Source organism: Rhineura floridana, chromosome 1 (assembly GCF_030035675.1).
Source record: "Rhineura floridana isolate rRhiFlo1 chromosome 1, rRhiFlo1.hap2, whole genome shotgun sequence".
NCBI lineage: Eukaryota > Metazoa > Chordata > Lepidosauria > Squamata > Rhineuridae > Rhineura > Rhineura floridana.
The window spans coordinates 110388259-110409369 of NC_084480.1; the positions used below are offsets into that span (position 1 = coordinate 110388259).

At 40.8% G+C, this 21111-nt stretch overlaps 1 protein-coding gene across 3 annotated transcripts in view; it reads left to right on the top strand.

The window, feature by feature from the left end:
* RIC1 (RIC1 homolog, RAB6A GEF complex partner 1) overlaps window positions 1-21111 on the top strand; it is a 74539-nt gene that overhangs the window by 20300 nt on the left and 33128 nt on the right. For 2 of the 3 annotated variants that reach the window (XM_061629381.1, XM_061629394.1), the window contains 4 exons: window positions 4924-5031; window positions 7966-8108; window positions 8342-8475; window positions 9519-9610. In XM_061629381.1, the coding sequence (XP_061485365.1) occupies window positions 4924-5031; window positions 7966-8108; window positions 8342-8475; window positions 9519-9610 (477 nt within the window). The remainder of the gene's footprint in view (window positions 1-4923; window positions 5032-7965; window positions 8109-8341; window positions 8476-9518; window positions 9611-21111) is intronic. The other variant, XM_061629386.1, reaches the window with a different exon arrangement.

Genomic DNA, 21111 nt, shown 5'->3' on the forward strand with positions numbered 1-21111 from the left:
CAGGGAAGGAAAGAATGCTGGATGTGACAACATTCAATGATAGGCTGGGAGCTGCTGCTTTGGGTGCTAGACAAAGGAAATGGAGTTGGAACAAAACTGTGTTTCTCCTTGGCTGCATTCTAGCTCCTCTTAGTTGAAGCATAGTGATTTATTTTTTATTTATTTATTTTATTTTATTCGATTTATTAGTCGCTCATCTGGCTGGAAACCCAGCCACTCTGAGCGACGTACAAAATAAAGGCATATAAACATAAGACTTAAAAGTATATAAACATCAAAAAAGAAGCAATAAAACTACACAACATAGTAGAAGCTATCCCCCAACCCACACAGCCCAACCCAAAGATCAGAAAGTCCTCCTAAAGAAAGAAAGTCCTCCTAAAGTGATCCCAAATACATCTCAGGCTTTCATGCCTCTTGTCCCCCTGGGAGCTCCTGTCCCCTAGTAAGAGTAATAGAAACACTGTCTATTACCTTTGCAAAATCATGGAGGATGGGTGGATGATTGGAGGAGGGCTAATGTTGTCCCTATCTTCAAAAAGGAGGAACCTGGAAACTACAGAACAATCAGCCTGACATAAATCCTTGGGAAAATTCTGGAGCAGATTATAAAGTGGTCAGTCTATAAGCACGTTGAAAACAATGCAGTGATTACTAGAAACCAACATGGATTTGTCATCAACTCCTGCCAGACTAATCTTATCTCACTTTTTGATCAGGTAACCTTCTGCTCTGGACATAATATATCTCAACTTCAGCAAAGCTTTTGACAAAGTGCCCCATGATATTCTGATTAACTAGTTAGCTAAATGTGGGCTGGATGGAACAACTATCAGGTGGATCCATAGTTGGCTACAGAATCGTACTTAAAGAGTGCTTATTAATGGTTCCTTCTCAAACTGGGGAGAGGTAACAAGTGGGGTACCGCAGGGCTTGCTCCTGGGCCCTGTGCTCTTAACATTTTTATTAATCACTTGGATGAGGAGGTGCAGAGAACGCTTATCAAATTTGCAGATTATACAAAATTGGGAGGGATAGGTAATACCCTGGAGGGCAGAAACAAAATTCAAAGGGATCTTGATAGGCTGGAGCATTGGGCTGAAAACAACAGAATGAAATTTAGCAGGGATAAGTGCAAAGTTCTACACCTAGGAAAAAGAAACCAAATGCACAGTTAAAAGAAGGGGGATACCTGGCTCAGCCATACTACATGCAAGAAGGATCTTGGGATTGTTGTTGATTACAAGTTGAATAAGAGCCAACAGTGTGATGTGTCTGCAAAAAAAGGCAAATGCTATTTTAGACTGCAGAAGTATAGTTTCCAAATCACATATAGTACTAGTTCCCCTCTATTCAGCACTGGCTAGTCTTCATCTTGAGTACTGCATCCAGTTCTGGACGCTGCACTTTAAGAAGGAGCCAGACAAACTGAGACAGGTTCAGAGGAGGGCAATGAGGATGATCAGGGAACTGGAAACAAAGCCCTCTGAGGAGAGACTGAAAGAACTGGGCATGTTTAGCCTTGAGAAGAAAAGACTGAGAGGAGATATGATAAAACTCTTCAAGTATTTGAAAGGTTGCCACACAGAGGAGGGGCAGGATCCCTTTTTGATCATCCCAAAGTGCAGGACACAAAATAATGGGTTCAAGTTACATGAAGCCAGATTTCGGCTGAACATCAGGGACAATCCTAACTGTTAGAGCGGTATGACAATGGAACCAATTACCCATTGAGGTGGTGGGCTTTCCAGCACTGGAGGCAGCTGGACAGCCATCCATCGGGTATACTTTAAGCTTGATTCCTGCATTGAACAGGGGGTTGGACTCGATGGCCTTATAGGCTCCTTCCAACTCCACTATTCTATGATTGTCATTGTTGGGCATCAGAGATCAGGAGGGGAAAATAAAGGGCACCAGTTTAAAATTGTGGTGTGTATGGTTATAATGGGGAAAGTTGTTGGAAGCAAAAACATGAAAACTATTTGACAGATTTATAAACTGTCTTTCCACCATTTAGATCTTCAAGATGGCTCAACACATGTTCCCGTGACACATTCCTTTCACATCTATAGATGTTTAGGGTTTTCCAGTGTTGATTCTGTCTTTCACTGTCACTATTAAAATGATCAACGATAAACAAAGCACCAAAGCTTTATGAAGCATTTGAACTCACATTTATCTAGAGTTCCAGTCAAGCTCATATTGGGCAAGGATTTGTGATGCTATGGCCTACTGAAAGTGTCGATGACTAACTCAACTGGCGTGAATTATATATATATATATGTTTTGGTTGGTTCTTCTGCTATACACCAAACTCCTTAAATCAAGCTTGCTTTGAGATGAGGTCACACAGGCTAATTTGTTGTAACATACATGCCATGGCAGGCATTCCTGGCATTGGTTCTGATTTTTTGGCCTTTGACTAACTGCTTGCCTGTTGCATCATGCATGATTCTGTGTTCTCTGTGGGACTGGGTGGAAACAAGGTGCTGAGATGATGCTGTTCTGACCCTTCTAAGTCTAGTGTCTTATTCTTCTGGCTATATTGATACAAGAAGGGTAGTCAAGCTGTGTTCCTCCAGATGTTCCTGGACTACAGCTCCGATTATCACTAACCATTGCGCATGCTGGTTGGCTGGGGCTGATGGGAGATGTAGTCCAACAACATCTGGGGGGCACTGGTCCCCCATTCCAGACTTACAATACTCTCCTCTCAGTAACTGATTATATATCTTGCCAGAATACTCTGGGCCTGGGGTAGCCTATGCAGTACTCTCCTGACCATTAGCCATGCTGCTGGGGGATAATGGATGCTATAGTCCAAAATATCTGGGTACCATGCTGGCTCCTCCAGTTCTGGGGCAGGGAGATCTACCCACCAGTCTTGATAGCTTCCCAGTCTCTACTCTATAAGCTAGAGTGCAAGTAGCACTTGTTGTAGTCAAAAGGTTGTGGCATTTTTTTAAAGGCACTGGAAGAGCTCCTGGGAGCTCTCTTTTGAGTCAGTATGTTGGTGATGGAGAAAAGTATTTTATTGAACACTAAAGCATCCATCTGCTGAAAATAACCTTTTCCTGACCAACCTGGATAATTGTTATCCTGAAAAGCAATGCTGCTCCCGTGAATAGTCCTCTTTCCTTATAAAGATAATCTTAGTATGATAGAAATAATTAAGTGCTTGGATTCTAGTGCAAAGTAGCTCACTCTTATAGTTTTATCTAGCAAATGATCAGTAAAACAAATAGTTTTGTTCTAGTGAAATTCAGTGTCCTTTAATAAATAATTTTAAAATAAGAACTGCAAGGAGATTCAAAGGGATATATTCACTGAGTACAATAATTGTGCCCATGGGATCAAAGTGCCTTCAGTGCTTGTACACAGTAGAACTTGGATTGCTGTGTCAACTATCAGTCTGGCTGTTTTTCTTCATGTGAATGTTTCTAGACAGAGCTTTGTTTACGTTATTGTAGAAGATTATTTTTAAAACAAGGGGGTGCCTTTATACTTAATTTGCTGCATCCCAAGGATATGGACAGAATGCTCAGTGAGGCCGACTACATGTCCTCTTGATCCCTGCCCATCATGGTTGGTAAAATGTAGTAGGAGGAGATTGACTGGATGAGTCCAGGGAGTAGTCCAAGACACTGGGAAGGAATTATGCCCAGTGCCTTGAAAGAGGTTGTGGTACAACCCCACTTGAAGAGGTCCTTTCTGGATCTAGAGGTTTTAGAAAACGACCACTCAGTCTCTAATCCTTCCTGGGCAAGTTGATCGAGAGGGTGGTGGATGGCCTGCTGCAGGCATTTCTGGAGGAAGCAGATTATCTAGATCCATTCCAGTCTGGTTTCTGGCCAGGTTTTGGGAAAGAATAGCCTTGATGGCCCTAATTGATAACCTTTATCAGGAGAGAGATGGGCAATGTGATCTTGTTGACTCTCCTTGATTTCTCAGTGGCTTTTGACACCATTGACCTTCTGGAGTGACTGAAGAAGGTGAGAGTTGGCGGTACTATATTGCAGTGATTCCACTCCTACCTGCAGGACCACTACCAGAAAGTAGTACTAGGAGATGGTTGCTTGGCTCCATGTCTTTTTGACTGTAGGGTCCATTCCGTCTCCTATGCTGTTTAACATCTATAGGAAACTGTTGGGAGCTATCATCCAGGGATTTGGTGCATGGTGTCATCAGTATGCTACATTCTCAATGCATAAGCAGTATCTCTCCATTCCATCTCAATCTGGAGAAGCTGTGAAAGTGTTGGGCAGGTGTCTGGAAGCAGTGATAGCCTGGATAGCAGCCAACAAACCGAGGCTAGCTCCTGATAAGACAGAAGTGCTGTGGGTGGGTGGTTCCTGTTTTCAGAAATTAGGTGTATGACTTGTTCTGGGGGAGATGCTACTTCCTCTAAAGAAACAGGTTCATAGTCTGGGAGTACTCCTGTCACTAGAATTCCAAGGGGCTTCGCTGGCTAGGAGTCCTTATGGCCAGCTGAGGTTGATTTGCCAGCTATGGCTATTCTTGAACGGGGATAGCCTGGTCTCAGTTGTCCATGCTGTAATGATTTCCTGTCTGGACTACTGTAATGTGCTGTATGTGGGGCTGTCACCCTGGGTGTTCAAGATATTTTGTTTCATTGTATAGCCTGTTTTCAAGTCAGAAGCTGACTTCCAGTTGGGTCTGCTCACGTAATAGGACTTCTTGTCTTCCACCCTGAAGCTGCCTGCATGCCCATCAAATCTGTTCTGTAAGGTTAGGGGACCTTCTGGAGTGATTTGAAGTGCAGGGGACGTCAGTGGGGAGGAGAAGGGGAAATTACCCAGCATCTGCATCTTTATTTCAAGAATTGATTGAAACAGCCTAGTAATATTTAGCATTGAAAAGATTTTTTCATTTCAGTGTTCTGGGTTTGTTTGTTTTTTAAAGAGGAAGCCCCCATATGAAAGGAACACCACACTATAAGGAAGAACAATGTGCCCCATCATTAAATCTGGAGAAGAAGCAAGTATTGGATTTGCAAGCATCTATAACCAGGTATGGTAAATCATAATTTATTCATCTGCTTCAGTGCCAGTGCAGAATGTGTGATAGCAGTAAATAAGGAAATACTGGTGTAACACTTGAGACATTGAGAATATGGGATTGTGTGATGCCAAGCAGAAACATGGAAACTGGCTATCTGTCCTTCTACTCTGATCAGCAGCAGATCTTGGGGTTCTTAGGCAGAGGGTCTTTCCCAGCATCTGCTACTGATTCTTGGCAGATTGCACAGATCAAACCTTGGGCCCTGTAAATCATGTGTATTGTCTGTTTCTCTAACCCTGCATATCACATCCGCAGTGTTTCTACCTTTTCATCTATGATACAGATTTTTGGATGTTCTGGAGAGTACTTGATAAAAGCATCAATAATACACCTTGCACCAGACCACCTATCCCCCACCAGGAATTCTGATTTGAAAGCCGAGTTGCGTGTAAGGGGAGGAATGGTATTTTTGCTTCAAGTACAGCAGTTAACTCATCTCAAAATATTAATGGCCCAATTAGTGGTATTGATTTTTTCCCAGTTAATATTGTGCTTATCCTCTAACTCTGTAAGCAAAAGATAACTTAAGTGCAAACTATGAGCCAAGTTGATAGCAATGCACTTTGGTAGATAAATAACACATGGCAACATCCTATAATCATTAAAATTGTCCCCTTCATAAGAACTTATTTCTTTGCCCAAAATTATGCCAAACTTTGATTGTCACAAATGTGAACATGACTGCTTCTTAAACCATTTTCTTATTTGGTATAACCTTATGTATGCTGACTTCTCTTGACAAACAACTCTGTCAGTATACCTGTTGACTTGAGAAATTATCTTCAAGCAGATAATTTCCTCCTTTCCTGTCTGCAACTCTCTGCTTAATCGGTTTATTGATTAGGATGTTGTGAGCCTGACAACTTGAAATAAATGCTGTTAGTTGATTCTAGTCACTGTATTGGAATACAGCTTTATTCTTTGATTGGTCAGTTAGTTCTGCTTTCTCAAATGCTTTTTTTCTAATAGGTTGTCCTATCCTGGAGGTTCAGAATAGCTTGAATACTCCTGAAAATCCTCCAGCCATTTGAGATGCATTATTCTTGATACGTTATTGTGGAGAAAAGTAGTGTGATTGGAAATCCCCTGAGATAATGAAGATGTACATAGACATGCAGCAGATGGCAGGCACTCTGGTTCAGCTGGGAATAAACATGGAATTGGTTGTTGGCAGTTAGTATCATGTTGGTGTCACCAGCATGCGCTTGTTTATCAGTGTTAAGTTCTCAGAGACCAGGACTGAAAGTGTGTGGTACCAGAGCAGGGTTTGAAACTAAGACATCCTAATCCTCTTCTGTACAGTCCTGTGCACTTCAGATTCTTTAAGTATACTATAATAAAATGGGATTCATAATTCCATTTACTATCACTCTATTTTTAAAATCCCTTAAGCACTAATTATGTAATAAATTTTTATCTCATGTTTAAAAACTTGATATTTTCATTACATATATTAACAAGGCTTTATATAGTACCAAGGTTTTAGTGGCTTTACTAAATTTGGAATTTCCTACAACTTTATCTATACGTTTGGTTATTTAAAAATATACCATAAATGTTGTATCTAAAACGAGAGATACTGGGATTGCCAGTAGTGTAGATTCTATACAATTGAATTTTGAATTTAAGATCACGCATGCATGCACGCTGCTACTTACAGTTATGAAGAAACCCTTCTTTAGTTTGGATAGTAGAAAATTAGCCTGGTAGAATCTGGTGCTGATATACATAACCAGAGCTTGGAAAAGTTACTTTTTTGAACTACAGCTCCCATCAGCCTAATCCAGTGGCCATGTTGCCTAGGGCTGATGGGAGTTGTAGTTCAAAAAAAGTAACTTTTCCAAGCTCTGCATAAGACATATTCCGTGCACAAGGAAGAATAAGCTGTTGCAAGTCTTGGGATTGCATGCTCCTCCTCTCCTCTCAGTTTCACTTTTGCTTATGGTATACCACAGCTTGCCATGTGGTCTGATCCTACAACTGTGGTTAGCATTAACACTGTGTAAACAAGAAACCACAGCCAAAGCTGGCTTGTTTTAAGTTAAGCATAATTAATATGAGTAGCAGTTTGTTGGTCTGCACAGCACTAAAGCCACACTAAAAGCAGAAACAAAAGGCTGCAAACTCCTCCTGGCTCCGTGTGTGTGGGGAGAGAGTACACAAGTCTGCGGCTCATTGCCACTCATTTGTGCTTATGCATATTATGCTAAAACATGGTTTTGTATGTCATGTGGACACAGCCATAAATGTGCCAAAATTTTCGCCTGCCTTTAGATGAGGTTAGCTTATTACTGTACATTTTAGATATATTTTTAGCAAGTCCTGCCACTTTTTTATTACCTTTGACCTGAAATTCCGTTCTTATGCTTTGGGAAGGTTGAGGGTACACTCTGCCCTTCTGAAAGTATAGAGAAAAGGAAATAGGAATAAATCAAAGAATAACATTGATAGGAGCACCATTTCAGTTTACGTATGGCAGTTGGGGGAGATTGATAGCAGTGTTCAAAGATGTACTCTTAGATACATTGAAGAAGATGATGATGATAATGATTAAGCAGTACAATAAGAACCTTTCTTGTGGGTCGCTTCTAGGACACCTAATAACTATGTGCTCTGGGGAGAAATGGGGGGTAGAGGGTCTGCCTCACTTCCTAAAAGATGGCCTATGTTACAGGAATACTTGCTTTTATTTTCAGATTTATGTCTAAAAAATGTCCAGTAATCAGTCACTGTGGGTGAACTTACTGCATTGGACATATGCTCATTAAGAAACGGGAAGAAATTTTTAAAAAAATATGAAATAAGCTCTAAAATGTGTTTGTATGTTGAATAAATTAACCCTTCTCTTTCATCTTCAGTGTCTGATATGTGCTTTTCTTGTAGCTTACAGTCCATGCTGGAGGATCTACTTGTTGCTACTATTGATGGTTTCCTCCATCTTATTCACTGGGATGGCATGACGAATGGAAGGAAAGCCATAAACCTCTGCACAGTACCATTTTCTGTGGATCTGCATTCTTCTAGAGGTATTATTTCTCTGTCTGGGCATAAAAAAGTGGAAAATTCTTCACTAAAATGAAACCTACGTTTTCCTGTCCTTATAGCTAACATGAACCTTTTTTCCTGTTCTGTACAAGTGGGTAGTTCCACTTGTTGTACTACTTTATTATGTGGAAAAAGAACAAGTGACAGTAAAAGAAAAAAATAGATTGAAGTGTGACAATGGCAGCTTTTAATAATTGATCCTATTTACCGCCAGGTTCATTCCTGGGATTTGAAGATGTGCACATCAAAGATATGGAATACTGTGCTACTCTTGATGGGTTTGCTGTCGTGTTTAATGATGGCAGAGTTGGTTTTATTACACCAGTGTCAATTGGATTCACAGCAGAGGTATGATTAGTTGCTTGTCTGCATTTTCTAGACTGTAATGGAATATCCCCAGTCCTGCATTAGAGTTTGTATTAATCAGTTCTAATCCTTTAACATCTGCTTCCTTTCCAACATTAATTCTGCATTATTTGCCTAAATTGGATTTACACTCTCCCCTCATCTTTTGCACGTTATAAATTGATTATTTTAAGATCCTCTGTTGGACAGTATTTATACATTCTGTGTTTTTAAAGTAAAGAGACATGCCTTTTAGCACCTTATGGATTCAGTAGTCGTGTACTGAACTGCACTTTTACTGATTATTGTAACCTGTTAATTGTTATGTTCCTTTATAGTATAATTTGTAAGCCTTGCAGAATGGCTATTTGGTTCATAATAACATCAAGCTGCTTTTCAAAATACAGCTGTGAAAACTATTTCAGCTGCTGCTTTTTATGCTAAATAGTACATCTTTTCAAAGAACTGCACTGGCCAACAGGATCTGGAAGGCCATAGGTTCCCCATTCCTATTGGATGCTGAATTGCCAGTTATCTGAGTACTTGGTATCACTAAATTTACAAATAGGTGTACAGTATGCATGGCTTCAAGTTGTAGCACATTGTGGCAGCCTTTGCATTTTTGGCCTATTAAGCCAAGATGTGCATAACCTTCAGGCACTAGCACAGCTGCTTGCTCCTCTCCTTGGATGAGTGGCAAAATGAGCTGGAAGTCACAGTTAAGCGTCCTATTAAGTCTGCACCAGGAGACTGCAGGTAGTGGCCTCCAAGCCACAGTCTGGAAGCTATAGTTTATAGCTGGTTTCCAGTTCCTGGCTTGTTTCAAAGGTATTAGTCATAGCTTCCAGTTCAGGCATAGTAGCTAAATGTAGCTTTCTGGTAGTTTACTTGCTCACACAAAGAAAAGAGTGAAGCATGAGAAATGGGGTACATGAAGCTCATGCGTGTTGCAGCTTATAAAACTAAGATTTGATTGTGCAAACTTGGCCTTTGTTTAAGACTATAAACAAGTTGCTTGGATAAAACCTTTGTAATATGTCTTGCAGCAGCTCCATGGTGTTTGGGCACAAGATGTTTTGGATGGAACCTGTGTGGCTGTGAACAACAAATACAGATTGATGGCATTTGGGTGCACAAAGTAAGTTGCATGTCTTAATCTGGAATGAAAAAGGAACGAACTTGGTATCTTCTTCTGTAGTATATCTACTGTTAAAGCTGTACTTAGAGTTTCTGAATCCCTGGTTAGGACGTCTCCTGAGGGAGTTTGTTGCACTGTTCTTTAAAGATCTTGAGCAAGTGTATCTTGGGACACATTAATTAGTGAAGTGAAGCACTTTGCAAATTACATGCTAGATTGGAAAAAATGAGCTGTCAGTTGTTTACTATAGTCTTGCCACCATAACAAGTAAATGCTTCACATTCCTCCATAGTCATTACAGTCTAAATATATAAAACTAGAGGGGCTCTTCCCCCCTGCTCGCTTCACTCGCCAAACTCCATCCCCAAACACACACCTCACGCACCCCCAAACGCAGACACACCCCTGGCACCCACAAACGCTCATAGGGCCTTAACACATAAGGACTCTGAAGCACACACACTTGCAAATGCACCCCTCAGGTAAAGGCAAATGCCCTCAGCCACCCCACTCCCCTCACCAACCCCCCTCAGTTTTCCCCAGTGCCTTCAAACATTGGAGTGCACCAGTCGCCATGGGCCAGCTAACGCTCTTCGCTTGTCCCTGTGCTGTGTTGCTGCCCCGCTCTGCCACTTTCCCCTCAATAAACAGCACTGCTGTGCAGCATGCCTAGGCCACCTCCCCACCTAGGCCGTTCACTTGCCCCCCTCCCAGCTGCCACCTCTGCCACCACTTGCCTCTGGCTGCTCTCCTTCCCCCCACGGCTGCTTGCCTGCTTGCTCCACCCCTACTCAATCGCCTGACTGCGCCACAGTTGCCCATTCACCTTGCTCACCCTACACCCAGCTCCTCCGCTTGCTTGGTCGCTTGTCCCCTACCAGCCACCCTTGTTTCCCTCATGCCTTCCCCTTGCTTGCACCCTGCAGCCATGCCTGCCCCATGTGATGCTGTGTGATACCGTGACGGCTTAGAAAAAATATTATATAGTTTGATAGATATCAGTGATCTGGAACATAATTTCCTTTTAGAGCTGGCAGATGTGTTTTTAGTTTAGTTTCTGTTCTCACTTGGTCACTTAGTAGAGTACCCTAGTATATTATTCAGATTTTATTTTTGGAGAACATTCAAGTGAATATATTATTTTGTTAGGAAAATCCCTATGTGATACTGCTTTTGTGGCTGTTCATGAAATATGTCTGGTCTTGTTCCCAGCAATATTCGTTGTGTCTCTGGGCTATCCTCCATCCCAAATTGCATTTATCAAAATGTTGTTTCAGGATTTAGTGATGTTGTTCATCTCTGAAACATGTAGACTTCTTTCCTCAATTATGATTATGAGAGTGCTCCATAGATGACTAGATAATAATAAATCCTAACCATATTCAATCTGAAGATGTTTGTGCTGGCAATTTTAGATTGGAGTATACTAGCAGCAGCACATGGTTTTAAAACATGACAGTGTAGTTGCAGGGACTTCACAACAGCATTGCTGGTGGATAATTCACCACAATTTCCAAAAAGAGCAACATCTTTTTAACTTATTAAACAAAAAAGCAATATAATGTCTAAGTCTAAGATTTGTGTCAAGTCATTGTAACTTCCTCTTTAATACAAGTGTAATTGAGTGGTGCTTCATATTTCATTGCAAGGAGCTAACTAGAAAGATTGAAAAGGGTGAAGTCAGCCAGAGTTTTTCCTGTGCCTGTATTACTACAGAATGTTTTCAATTTGTAAAGAACTATGCCATATGCCACTTTCCACTAACTTTGAAAGTTAAAGCACAGACAGTTGCTAAAAAATCTTGGCTCTTATTATTAATAGTACTGCATGGTTTGACATACTTAAAACCTGAATTTGGTGTGATGGTGGTTATTTAAAATAGATGTGAAACTGAGCCCTGTTTTAGAAAGTTGAGATACTGGCCTTGTTATGTAGATACTCCTAAATGCATCTCTACAAATCTGTTCTTGTTCATATTCTCTTTTTTGTGTTTCTAGGATGTGTACAGTCTAGCTGTACCTGTGTCTGAAAATATTTGCAAATATAACACAACAGCTTTAATACATGTATATAATACAAAATTATATAAGGAATTTTGTAACCAGGCAGAAACCCAGTCTCATACCAGCCTTCTAGCACTTGCCTTTGTAGCGTGGGAGGTGATCCTATAGAGATGCTACTGAAGTGTATAGAAGTGGCAAAACAGTGTGAGAAATACCTCATGAATGAGCTGATAGAGCAGGCAGCTTTAAACATTTCCTTGAAGAATAAACAGGATTTTGGAATGGGGACATCAACTCCTGTTACACTTGGTTGCACTTGGCTTATAAATATTGGGAACCCTAAAATAAATATGCACATACCTAGTATGCACCCTTGAAATAACTTTCATTACTCTTGAACCTGATTAGTAGAGCAAAGCTATACAGTAAACTTTTAACAGATGAATATAGATTGGAAGATACTGTCTTCATGCATATCAGTTGCACTGTGATTTATAATTTCATTTTCACATACCTTTAGTGTTCTGACTGAATAAAATCTTAAGATTTAGATCTTGCACTGGAACTATTTGTAGAGTAAAAAGCACCTTGTTAAATTAGAGAATGATAATATTTAATTAAACCATTGCTGGGAGGAAGCACCCATGCTGATTAACTCCAAATTTGTAAGACTTTAATTCCTTTTACACAAAATATTATCTGAAATAAAAAAGACTGTCTTACATTCCTATTTCCCATGGTCTTTTTGTCATTCCTTAGAATTTATGCTTGTTGCGTAACGCCCAGTTCAGGCCTACAATTGAAAGGAAGGTTTAGGGGTTAGGAGCAAACAGTGGGGATTGCATGGACTTTCCCTCCCTTTATTTATTTATTTAAAATATTTCTATCCCGCCCTTCTACCCTATAATAGGGCACTCAGGGCGGCTTACAAAAATAAAATAAAATATATACATAATAAAATTGTAAACAGTAAAATCACAAAAACATTAAAATAAATTTAAAATACATAAAATACAGTTAAAATACATTAAATACAACACACACACACATACACTAAAGGGACGCAGAAGGCATAAAATCAGTGTCAGGCTCTACCTTCAATCCTTCCCAAAGGCTCTCCGGAACAAGATTGTTTTCAGAAGTCTCCGGAAAACCAACAGGGAGGGAGCAGAGCGAACCTCTTGGGGTAGAGTATTCCAAAGCTTGGGGGCCACAGCTGAGAAAGCTCTCTCCCGCGTGCCTGTCAGTCTAACATCTTTCACTCCAGGCACGCAGAGGACACCAGAGGCAGATGATTTTAAATCCCGGGCAGGTACATATGGGCGTAAGCGGTCCCTCAGGTACATTGGTCCAAGGCCATTCAGGGCTTTAGAATTGGGCCCGGAAGCAAATTGGGATATGCTCCCTGAGCCATGCTCCAGTTAACATTCTGGCTGCTGCATTTTGAACCAACTGCAATTTCCGAACCGTTTTCAAAGGCAGCCCCACATAGAGTGTGTTACAGAAATCAAACCTCGATGTCACCAATGCATGTGTCACTGTGGCCAAGTCAACTGCCTTCAGGAACAGACGCAGCTGGTAGACCAGTTTGAGTTGGCCAAAAGCACTCCTGGCTACCACAGCCACCTGATATTCAAGCAGCAGGGCAGGATCCAGGAGGACTCCCAAACTGCAGACCTGCTCCTTCAAGGGGAGTACAACCCCATCCAGAACAGGTTGCAACCCCGTCCCTGGTGCAGTTTTTCCCTTGACCAGCAGTACTTCCTCCTTGTCTGGATTAAGTTTCAGTTTGTTAGCCCACATCCAGCCCTTCACAGCCTCCAGGCACCAATTTAGGATGAGCACTCCCTCCCTGAAATCAGGTGGCAGGGAGAGATAGAGCTGAGTGTCATCAGCATATTGATGACATTGTACTCCAGATCTCCTGATGACCTCTCCCAGCGGTTTCATATAAATGTTAAAGAGCATGGGAAACAGAATGGAACCTTGCGGTACCCCACAGGCCAACGGCCAGGGGGTCAAGCAGTAGTCTCCCAGCACCACTTTCTGGGTCCTGTCTGTCAGGTAGGACCGGAGCCACCATAAAACAGTGCCTCCCAATCCCATCTCAGCTAGACCGCCCAGAAGGATACCATGGTCGATCGTATCGAAGGCTGCCAAGAGGTCCAGCAGCACCAAACAGGGATGCACTCCCCCTGTCTGATGCATGGTGTAGGTCATCAAGCAGGGCGGCCAAGGCAGTCTCTGTCCCATGACTAGGCCTGAAGCCTGATTGAAAAGGGTCTAGATGATCCGATTTATCCAGGAAAACTGAAAGCTGAGCAGCCACTACCCTTTCAATCACCTTGCCCAGAAAGGGGAGATTAGAGACTGGGCAGAAGTTGTTAAGATCTGCAGGGTCTAATGAAGGCTTTTTTTAACAAAGGTCTTATCACAGCCTCCTTCAACAATGTTGGCATAGAACCTTCCCTTAGGGAGGTGTTGATTAAATATGCCAACCAGTCAGCCACTCCCCTCTGGCAGATTTGATTAACCAGGATGGGCAAGGGTCAAGGGAACAAGTAGTGGCCCTCGATTCTCCCAGAATCCTGTCCACATCCTCAGGCTTCACAAGCTGAAAAGTATCCATAGAAAAATGACAAGAGGACGCTTTGGGGACATCTGGCACAACTGTAGTTAATGAGGAGTCCAAGTCAGTCCGAATGTGAGCAATTTTATCTACAAAGTGCCTCGCAAACATGTCACAGCGAGCGACTGAGGGCTCAGAGTCTAATGAAGGGCCAGAGCCCAAAAGACCCCAGACCACCCGGAAAAGCATCGCTGGACGACACTGAGCAGACGCAATGGTGGCAGAGAAGTACCCTTTCTTCGCTGCCATCACTGCCACATGATAGGCTCAAAAATGGGCTCTAGCCTGTGTTCGATCGGAAGCAGACTGAGTTTTTCTCCATTGTTGCTCTAGCCGTCATCATCCCTGTCGTTTCATTAGGCCCAAGGTTGAGTAAACCAAGGCGGGCTTCTCCAGGTGACTGCTTCCGGTAAGACACATTTTTTCTGCCCTGCGATTTATGTTACTTAGAGACGTTTAAAAACCTCGTAAACAAAGGAAACAACGATAAAGTGCTTGAGCTGAGATATAGTTAACACAGAGCATCTTTTTTTCTAAACCGAAACTGGGCTGCCAGCTGTTTCCTGGAGGAGTTGATGTAATTGCTGTGGAAAAGCTGAACTGCAAACTGTAAATCATAGGGACTGTTTCATCCCTTACTTTGTATTTTCAGTCAATCTCAAAGCAAGGAAATAAAAAGTGAACTTCTAAGAAGTACCAAGGTTAAGGCACGGATATAACATGTTATAATTTGCTGCAATTGTCACCCTAGCAGCAGATAAGAGCAACCAGTAACTTTAGAACGATATATATCTCTGTTTTACACGAAAGAGAAGGTGGATGTTACAGTGGAATTATACACTTAATATTATAAATGGCTTATAAAGCCAAAATGAACCAGGATGCGGGAATATTTTTAAATGATGACACTATCTCATCTGGTGTACAATTAAAGATCACAAGCTTCTTTCCTACAGTATCAAATCTGCCACGTGTGCCCTTTAAGCCACAGCCAAACCATACTGCATCCTCAACGCCGAAATTAACCCATGAATGGTCATTGGAACACCTTGCTATGGTTAACAATACGAAGAAAAACTACACAGCCAAAAGTCTTGCTGAGGAATTAAAAGATGCAGGCTTTAATTCCTCCCTAAACTCGTTTTATGAGGGACCTCCTTCAGAAATTTTGACCATCGATTCTTATCAGCTGCACTCTGAGCAAGATTCACCCCTTAAAAATACAGAAGTAGAATTGACAAATCTCATTCCGGAAGAAGTATATTTAAAATGGCAGAATCCACTAATACAAGAAATACAACTCCTCAAAAATTACATCCTAGAAACAAATAATCTTCTCACCACTTTGGTGCAAGAAATGGTCCCCAGGCGATGCAATAACAAGGATGAGCACAAATTTGATGAGAATATAAACTCAGGACATACAAACAAACCCGTTTGCGTCCCTGATAAGAAAGAAAAGACCCAGTTAAAGAAAAAAACTCAGTCACGTAAGAAGAACAAGGAAACTAAAAAATCAAAAAATCTTAAAAATCTGAAAGTCACCAAATCCAAGAATTTTAATTTTAAGCCTTTGTTTAAAATAATGGACTTTCAATCTAAAGTGAACTCCACTAAACTTGATCGACATGTTAATTCTGCCAAACATATATCAAGAAAGATTAAATTAATGTCTGACAAAGAGGATAGCTTATCAAACATCGACCTTAGTGCTAATTCGAAGGAAATAAGAATTACTTCGGGAACAACTCGTGCCTCTTCCAGCTTGGAAGATGGATATGCTTCACTTAATATATCTCCGTTATTCTGGAATTTAGCATTACAACCTGATAAGCTGGTAATATCTTATAAAAAAACAATAAGAGGTAACAGCTTAAATTTCCCGAGTTTCTTCTTTTTGGACCAGTGCTTGGGAAAAATGTTTCACAAAGGACCACGTATGAACTATATTAAATCATTGGTGAATATCTCAGTAAACCCTCTCGAATGGAGATTGGTAGCGACCTTCCACTCTCGATATATGGCCAACCAAATCTTCCATGCAAGGGAGGTTTTGATGAAAGATAAAGGTATTAGGATACATAGATATTTCGTCAACATCGCGCCACCGGGACCGTTGGTGGCCTTATATGCTCCTGATACCTGCGACCCACTAACAACTATAGAAGGGAGGAAAAGACAGACTTCTTTACAGACAGTTTCGGAATTGTCATCACTAGCTTTGGATCACTTAACTGAGACAAATCAACTGTCACACTACATGAAGGAATTGGAACCGGAGGAGATAGAATTAACAGAATTATATGCTCAACTGCCTGATCAAGAGAGGACAATCTTTATTAACAAACTGAATAAGCTGATACAGCAACTCAAGTCACTTGACTCTGAGACAAAGCAGCAAAGAGACTCATCTGAACTTAAGACATCTTCGGCTCCAAAGTTGAGGAGCTTTTCAAACAACTTAACCAGAGCTAGTAAAATCAACACCCAACATAGACTAATTATGGTAGGTGATGACTGGAATAATGCCAAGTTTTTATATCCGGCAGAATTAGGTTCTCCTTCCTGTCAGAGTGATGTCTTTACAGATAACAACATTGAATCCCTATCAAGTAATGAAAGTTTCTTTTCTGAAAAAGCCAACTGACATTCTTTGTCTACAAACAAACACGTCCCTCATCGTGACGACATATCAACTTTATCCTCTGTGTACAATAAGACATTCTTTCAAACCAATGAATCCATCTCCTTTCTATCCTGGAATATTTCGGGCTGGAAAGCAAAGGAAAAAGATCCGGAACTGTTAGCTTATATTAGTAAATATGATATAGTTGCATTACAGGAGACTTGGTTAAACCTTACGCCTTTTTTAAATGGCTATTTATCCTATTACCTCCCTGCCATCCCCCCAGATAACAAGAAGGGTAGAGCGAGAGGCGGTCTGGCTGTGTTTGTTTCTACTGCACTGATGGCAAAACATACAGAATTACAAGCCAGGGGAAGCTTTGCCATGTCAGTTCTTTTGACTTTTCAGACAGAGTCTATCTTGATAATAAATCTCTATATACCCCCTACGAATCAAAGGAATTATACAAGTTGGATTTGGAATGACATTGAAAAATATCTCTCAGAACTAGAATGTAAATATCCAAATGCAAATTTAATTCTTCTGGGTGATTTAAATGCGAGAACTGGGCCCAACAACAAAGCTCTCCTCACTTCCAATTTGTGGGGTGGAGAAGATATAGAATACTATACTCCCTCCCTCGAGAGGACATCTAAAGACATAAAAATAAATTTTGGGGGAATATGTTTAACGCGGTTAGTGGCCATTCACGATCTCCAGATACTAAATGGTCTTACCTATATATCTGGTAGCGAGGAATTCACCTTCATTTCAAAAAATGGATGCAGTGTAATAGATTATGTTATTGTATTGAAACATTTATTAAGATCAATTAATACCTTTAAAGTGGGAAACAAGCATAATAGCGATCATTTACCCCTTATTTTTTTGCATCATTGTTCAGAGAATTATAGATTAAAAGCTGAGTATAATCCTATTTTAAATTCCACTTACCTAATACATAAAAAGACAATATGGTCTCCGATTTTAAATATAAAAATGCAAAAATTTTTTAATACGTTCTGGGCTCTAAATACTCGCGACCAGATAATGAAGGAAGAGAATATATGCACACTTCTGAAAGAGTATGAACTATTAATATTACACATGAACTCCATTTTACTGCCCAAAATAAGTAAAATTAAACCAAAATTGAATGTAAGAGCAAAAGCCATTTGGTTTGATAATGAGTGTTTCGAATTAAAACGCCAACTACGTGAAATCTATCGACAGTATCGACACTGCAACACTAAATTTTTACCGGCAGAATATTATGCTATAAAAAATAAATACAAGTTGACCTTGGCCAAAAAGAAAAGGCTCGCCATACTAGACGATTGGAAAACTCTAATTGAGGCGACTAGATCTCAAGATTCAAAAACTTTTTGGCAAATTATATCTAACTCGCTAAAATCCTCAATCTATAATCCATGCACTATTCCTCCCCAAAAATGGGAACAGTTCTTCTTGGAACTCTACACAAATGACTGTACCAAGTATTATAACACCAATTTACCCCCTGATTTCTCTGATTTACCCCAATGGGATCCAGTTACCCCTGGTGAAATTAGAGAATTAATAGCAGCTTTAAAACCTGCTAAGGCTCCTGGCCCTGATAATATACCTCCAGAGCTTCTGAAAAATTTTTCAGATTGGTGGGTCCCGTTGTTAGCGAATGTTTTTACCAAAATTAACAACACTGGCCACATTCCAGACAAATGGCGAAAAGCTATAGTGGTACCGATCTATAAAAAAGGAGGAAAAGAGGATCCATCAAATTACCGTCCAATTAGTCTACTCTCTACAATTGGAAAGCTCTATTCATCCCATTTAAAATCAAAATTACATAAATGGTTGGAAGAAAAAAACATTCTTGGTGATGAACAGGCTGGGTTTAGAATAGGGCGTTCAGTTTTGGATCACAGCTTGTTGTTAAGTTTTCTCGCGGAAAAATATAGGAAATCTAGAGGAAATGGTCTCTACGTGGCATTCGTGGATTTAAAGGCAGCATTTGACTCCATTTCAAGAGAACACCTTTGGAGCAAACTTGAAAAATACCAAATTGATAAACGGCTACTCTTTTTAATCTATAATTTACATTGTCAAAATTCTATGCAGGTTCGCTGCGGCCCCGAGGGTAGATTAACTTCTCCAGTTCCCATTGCCAAAGGCGTAAGGCAGGGATGCATTTTAGCCCCTTCACTGTTTTCACTCTATCTCAATGACCTAAATGCGTTATGCACAGCAAGTGATTATCATTCCCCAAAGATTGGGGAATTATCCTGCCCTCTTTTATTATATGCTGATGACGCTGTTTTACTGTCCCTTTCCAAGGTTGGTCTTAAACGCCTTCTAAGAACTTTTATGACCTACTGTACACGTAATTATTTAACAATCAATTTTTCTAAAACAAATATCTTAGTCTTCTCTCCAAGGAAAAATACAGGTACTTGGACAGTAAACGGCCATCAAATAGCTTTAGTTTCTCAGTATAAGTACTTGGGCATAATCTTCCATTCGTCCTTATGTTGGGCTGCGCATATAAAAGCCATGATTGCTAAGGCACGGATCTCAATAAATCAACTCCTACGTTACTTCTTTCATAAAGGGGGAAATTACGTTCCAGCAGCTATCAGGGTTTTTAAATTAAAAATCATCCCCCAGCTGCTATACGGAACCCCAATATGGATTCATGAGTTTAAAGCTTCAATTGAAGCAGTGCTCTCTAACTTCCTTCGCCGCCTGTTGGGAGTGCCAAGATGTGCACCAGCGGCTGCCCTCAGATTGGAAGCTGGCATTTCGTCTATTGAATCCCAGGCATGGTTGTTAGCTTCAAAATACTGGGTTAAATTATCATACGAGCAGCCTCAGGGATATTTAAATCAAATATGGAGTGACACTTACGTGGCAAGTTGGAACAAAAATATGGGGTTGAAATTTTCTTCTATAGGGCTATCAACTGCCTATTTATCTACACAACCCCCTAATATGGCCAAACAACAAATTCGTACACGTCTTAAAGATATTGATTTCCAACAAAATATCTCAATGGCCACAAAAACTTGCTCTCCATTATATTTTCATTTAAACTTTGATACGTTCCACTATGCCCCATATCTAGATTTTCTTATACTCCCTAAACTGCGTCTGGCTTTTACGAAAGCCAGATTCAACTCATTACACTCTTCTCTTTTAATAGGGAGATACCAAGGAATACCATACGTAAATCGCCTATGTCCTTGTGAGTCTGAAAAAATTGAAACGCTTTATCATGTGATATTTGAATGTCATTTATACGATTCTATACGTGCTCAATTTTTATCAAGTAGTATAGATAATACATCCTCAATGTCTCCTGAGAATAGGTTGTGCTATTTATTATCCGGACTAAACAAACAAATTACTTTGAATATGGCTAAATTTGTATATACGGCTCAATTACAACGCTTGGAAATTTAGTAGACCCAGATCATGTAAAAATAATGTCGCTGTTTTTAAAAAAACTTACTGTATTATTTTTAACTCTATTTTAACTAAATTGTCTGTACAATGTTTTGATAATTGTTGGGTCCATGACCGCAAATAAATAAAGAGTAAACCAAGGTGTATTATGGGCCTTCCCTGGTGGGAGAGGGTCCTTTGGAGCAATAGTGTCCACTGCCTGGGTCACCTCCATATTCCAGAGATTGACCAGGGCTTTGGCAGTATCACCAGCCATGCTAGGAATATCCCCTAGAGCATTCAGGAAGTCTTCTGGATCCATGAGTCTCCAGGGGTGGACCATCTTAATCAGCCCTTCACCCCTGCGAAGGTTACTGGGGGCACAAAGTCTAAACCTTGACAGGTAGTGATCTGTCCATGACAACAGAGTCACTTAGAACCCCTCCACCCTCAGATCACCTTCTTCCTGTCCCGAACAGAACACAAGATCCAGTGTGTGTCCTGCCACATGCGTTGGTCCAGATGATATTAGAGACAGCCTAATGGTTGTCATGGCAGCCATGAAGTCCTGAGCTGGACCTGTGAGTCTAACCTTGGCATGTATGTTAAAGTCACCCAGGACCATCAACCTGGGGAACTGCAACACCAACGCCGAGACCAGCTCCACCAGTTCAGGGAGAGAGACTGTTGGGCAGCGGGATGGACGGTACACCAACAGAATCCCTACTCTGTCTCCCTGACCCAACACCAGGCACACACACTCAAAGCTGGAGGTGTTAGGGACAGGGTACCTGACAGGGAA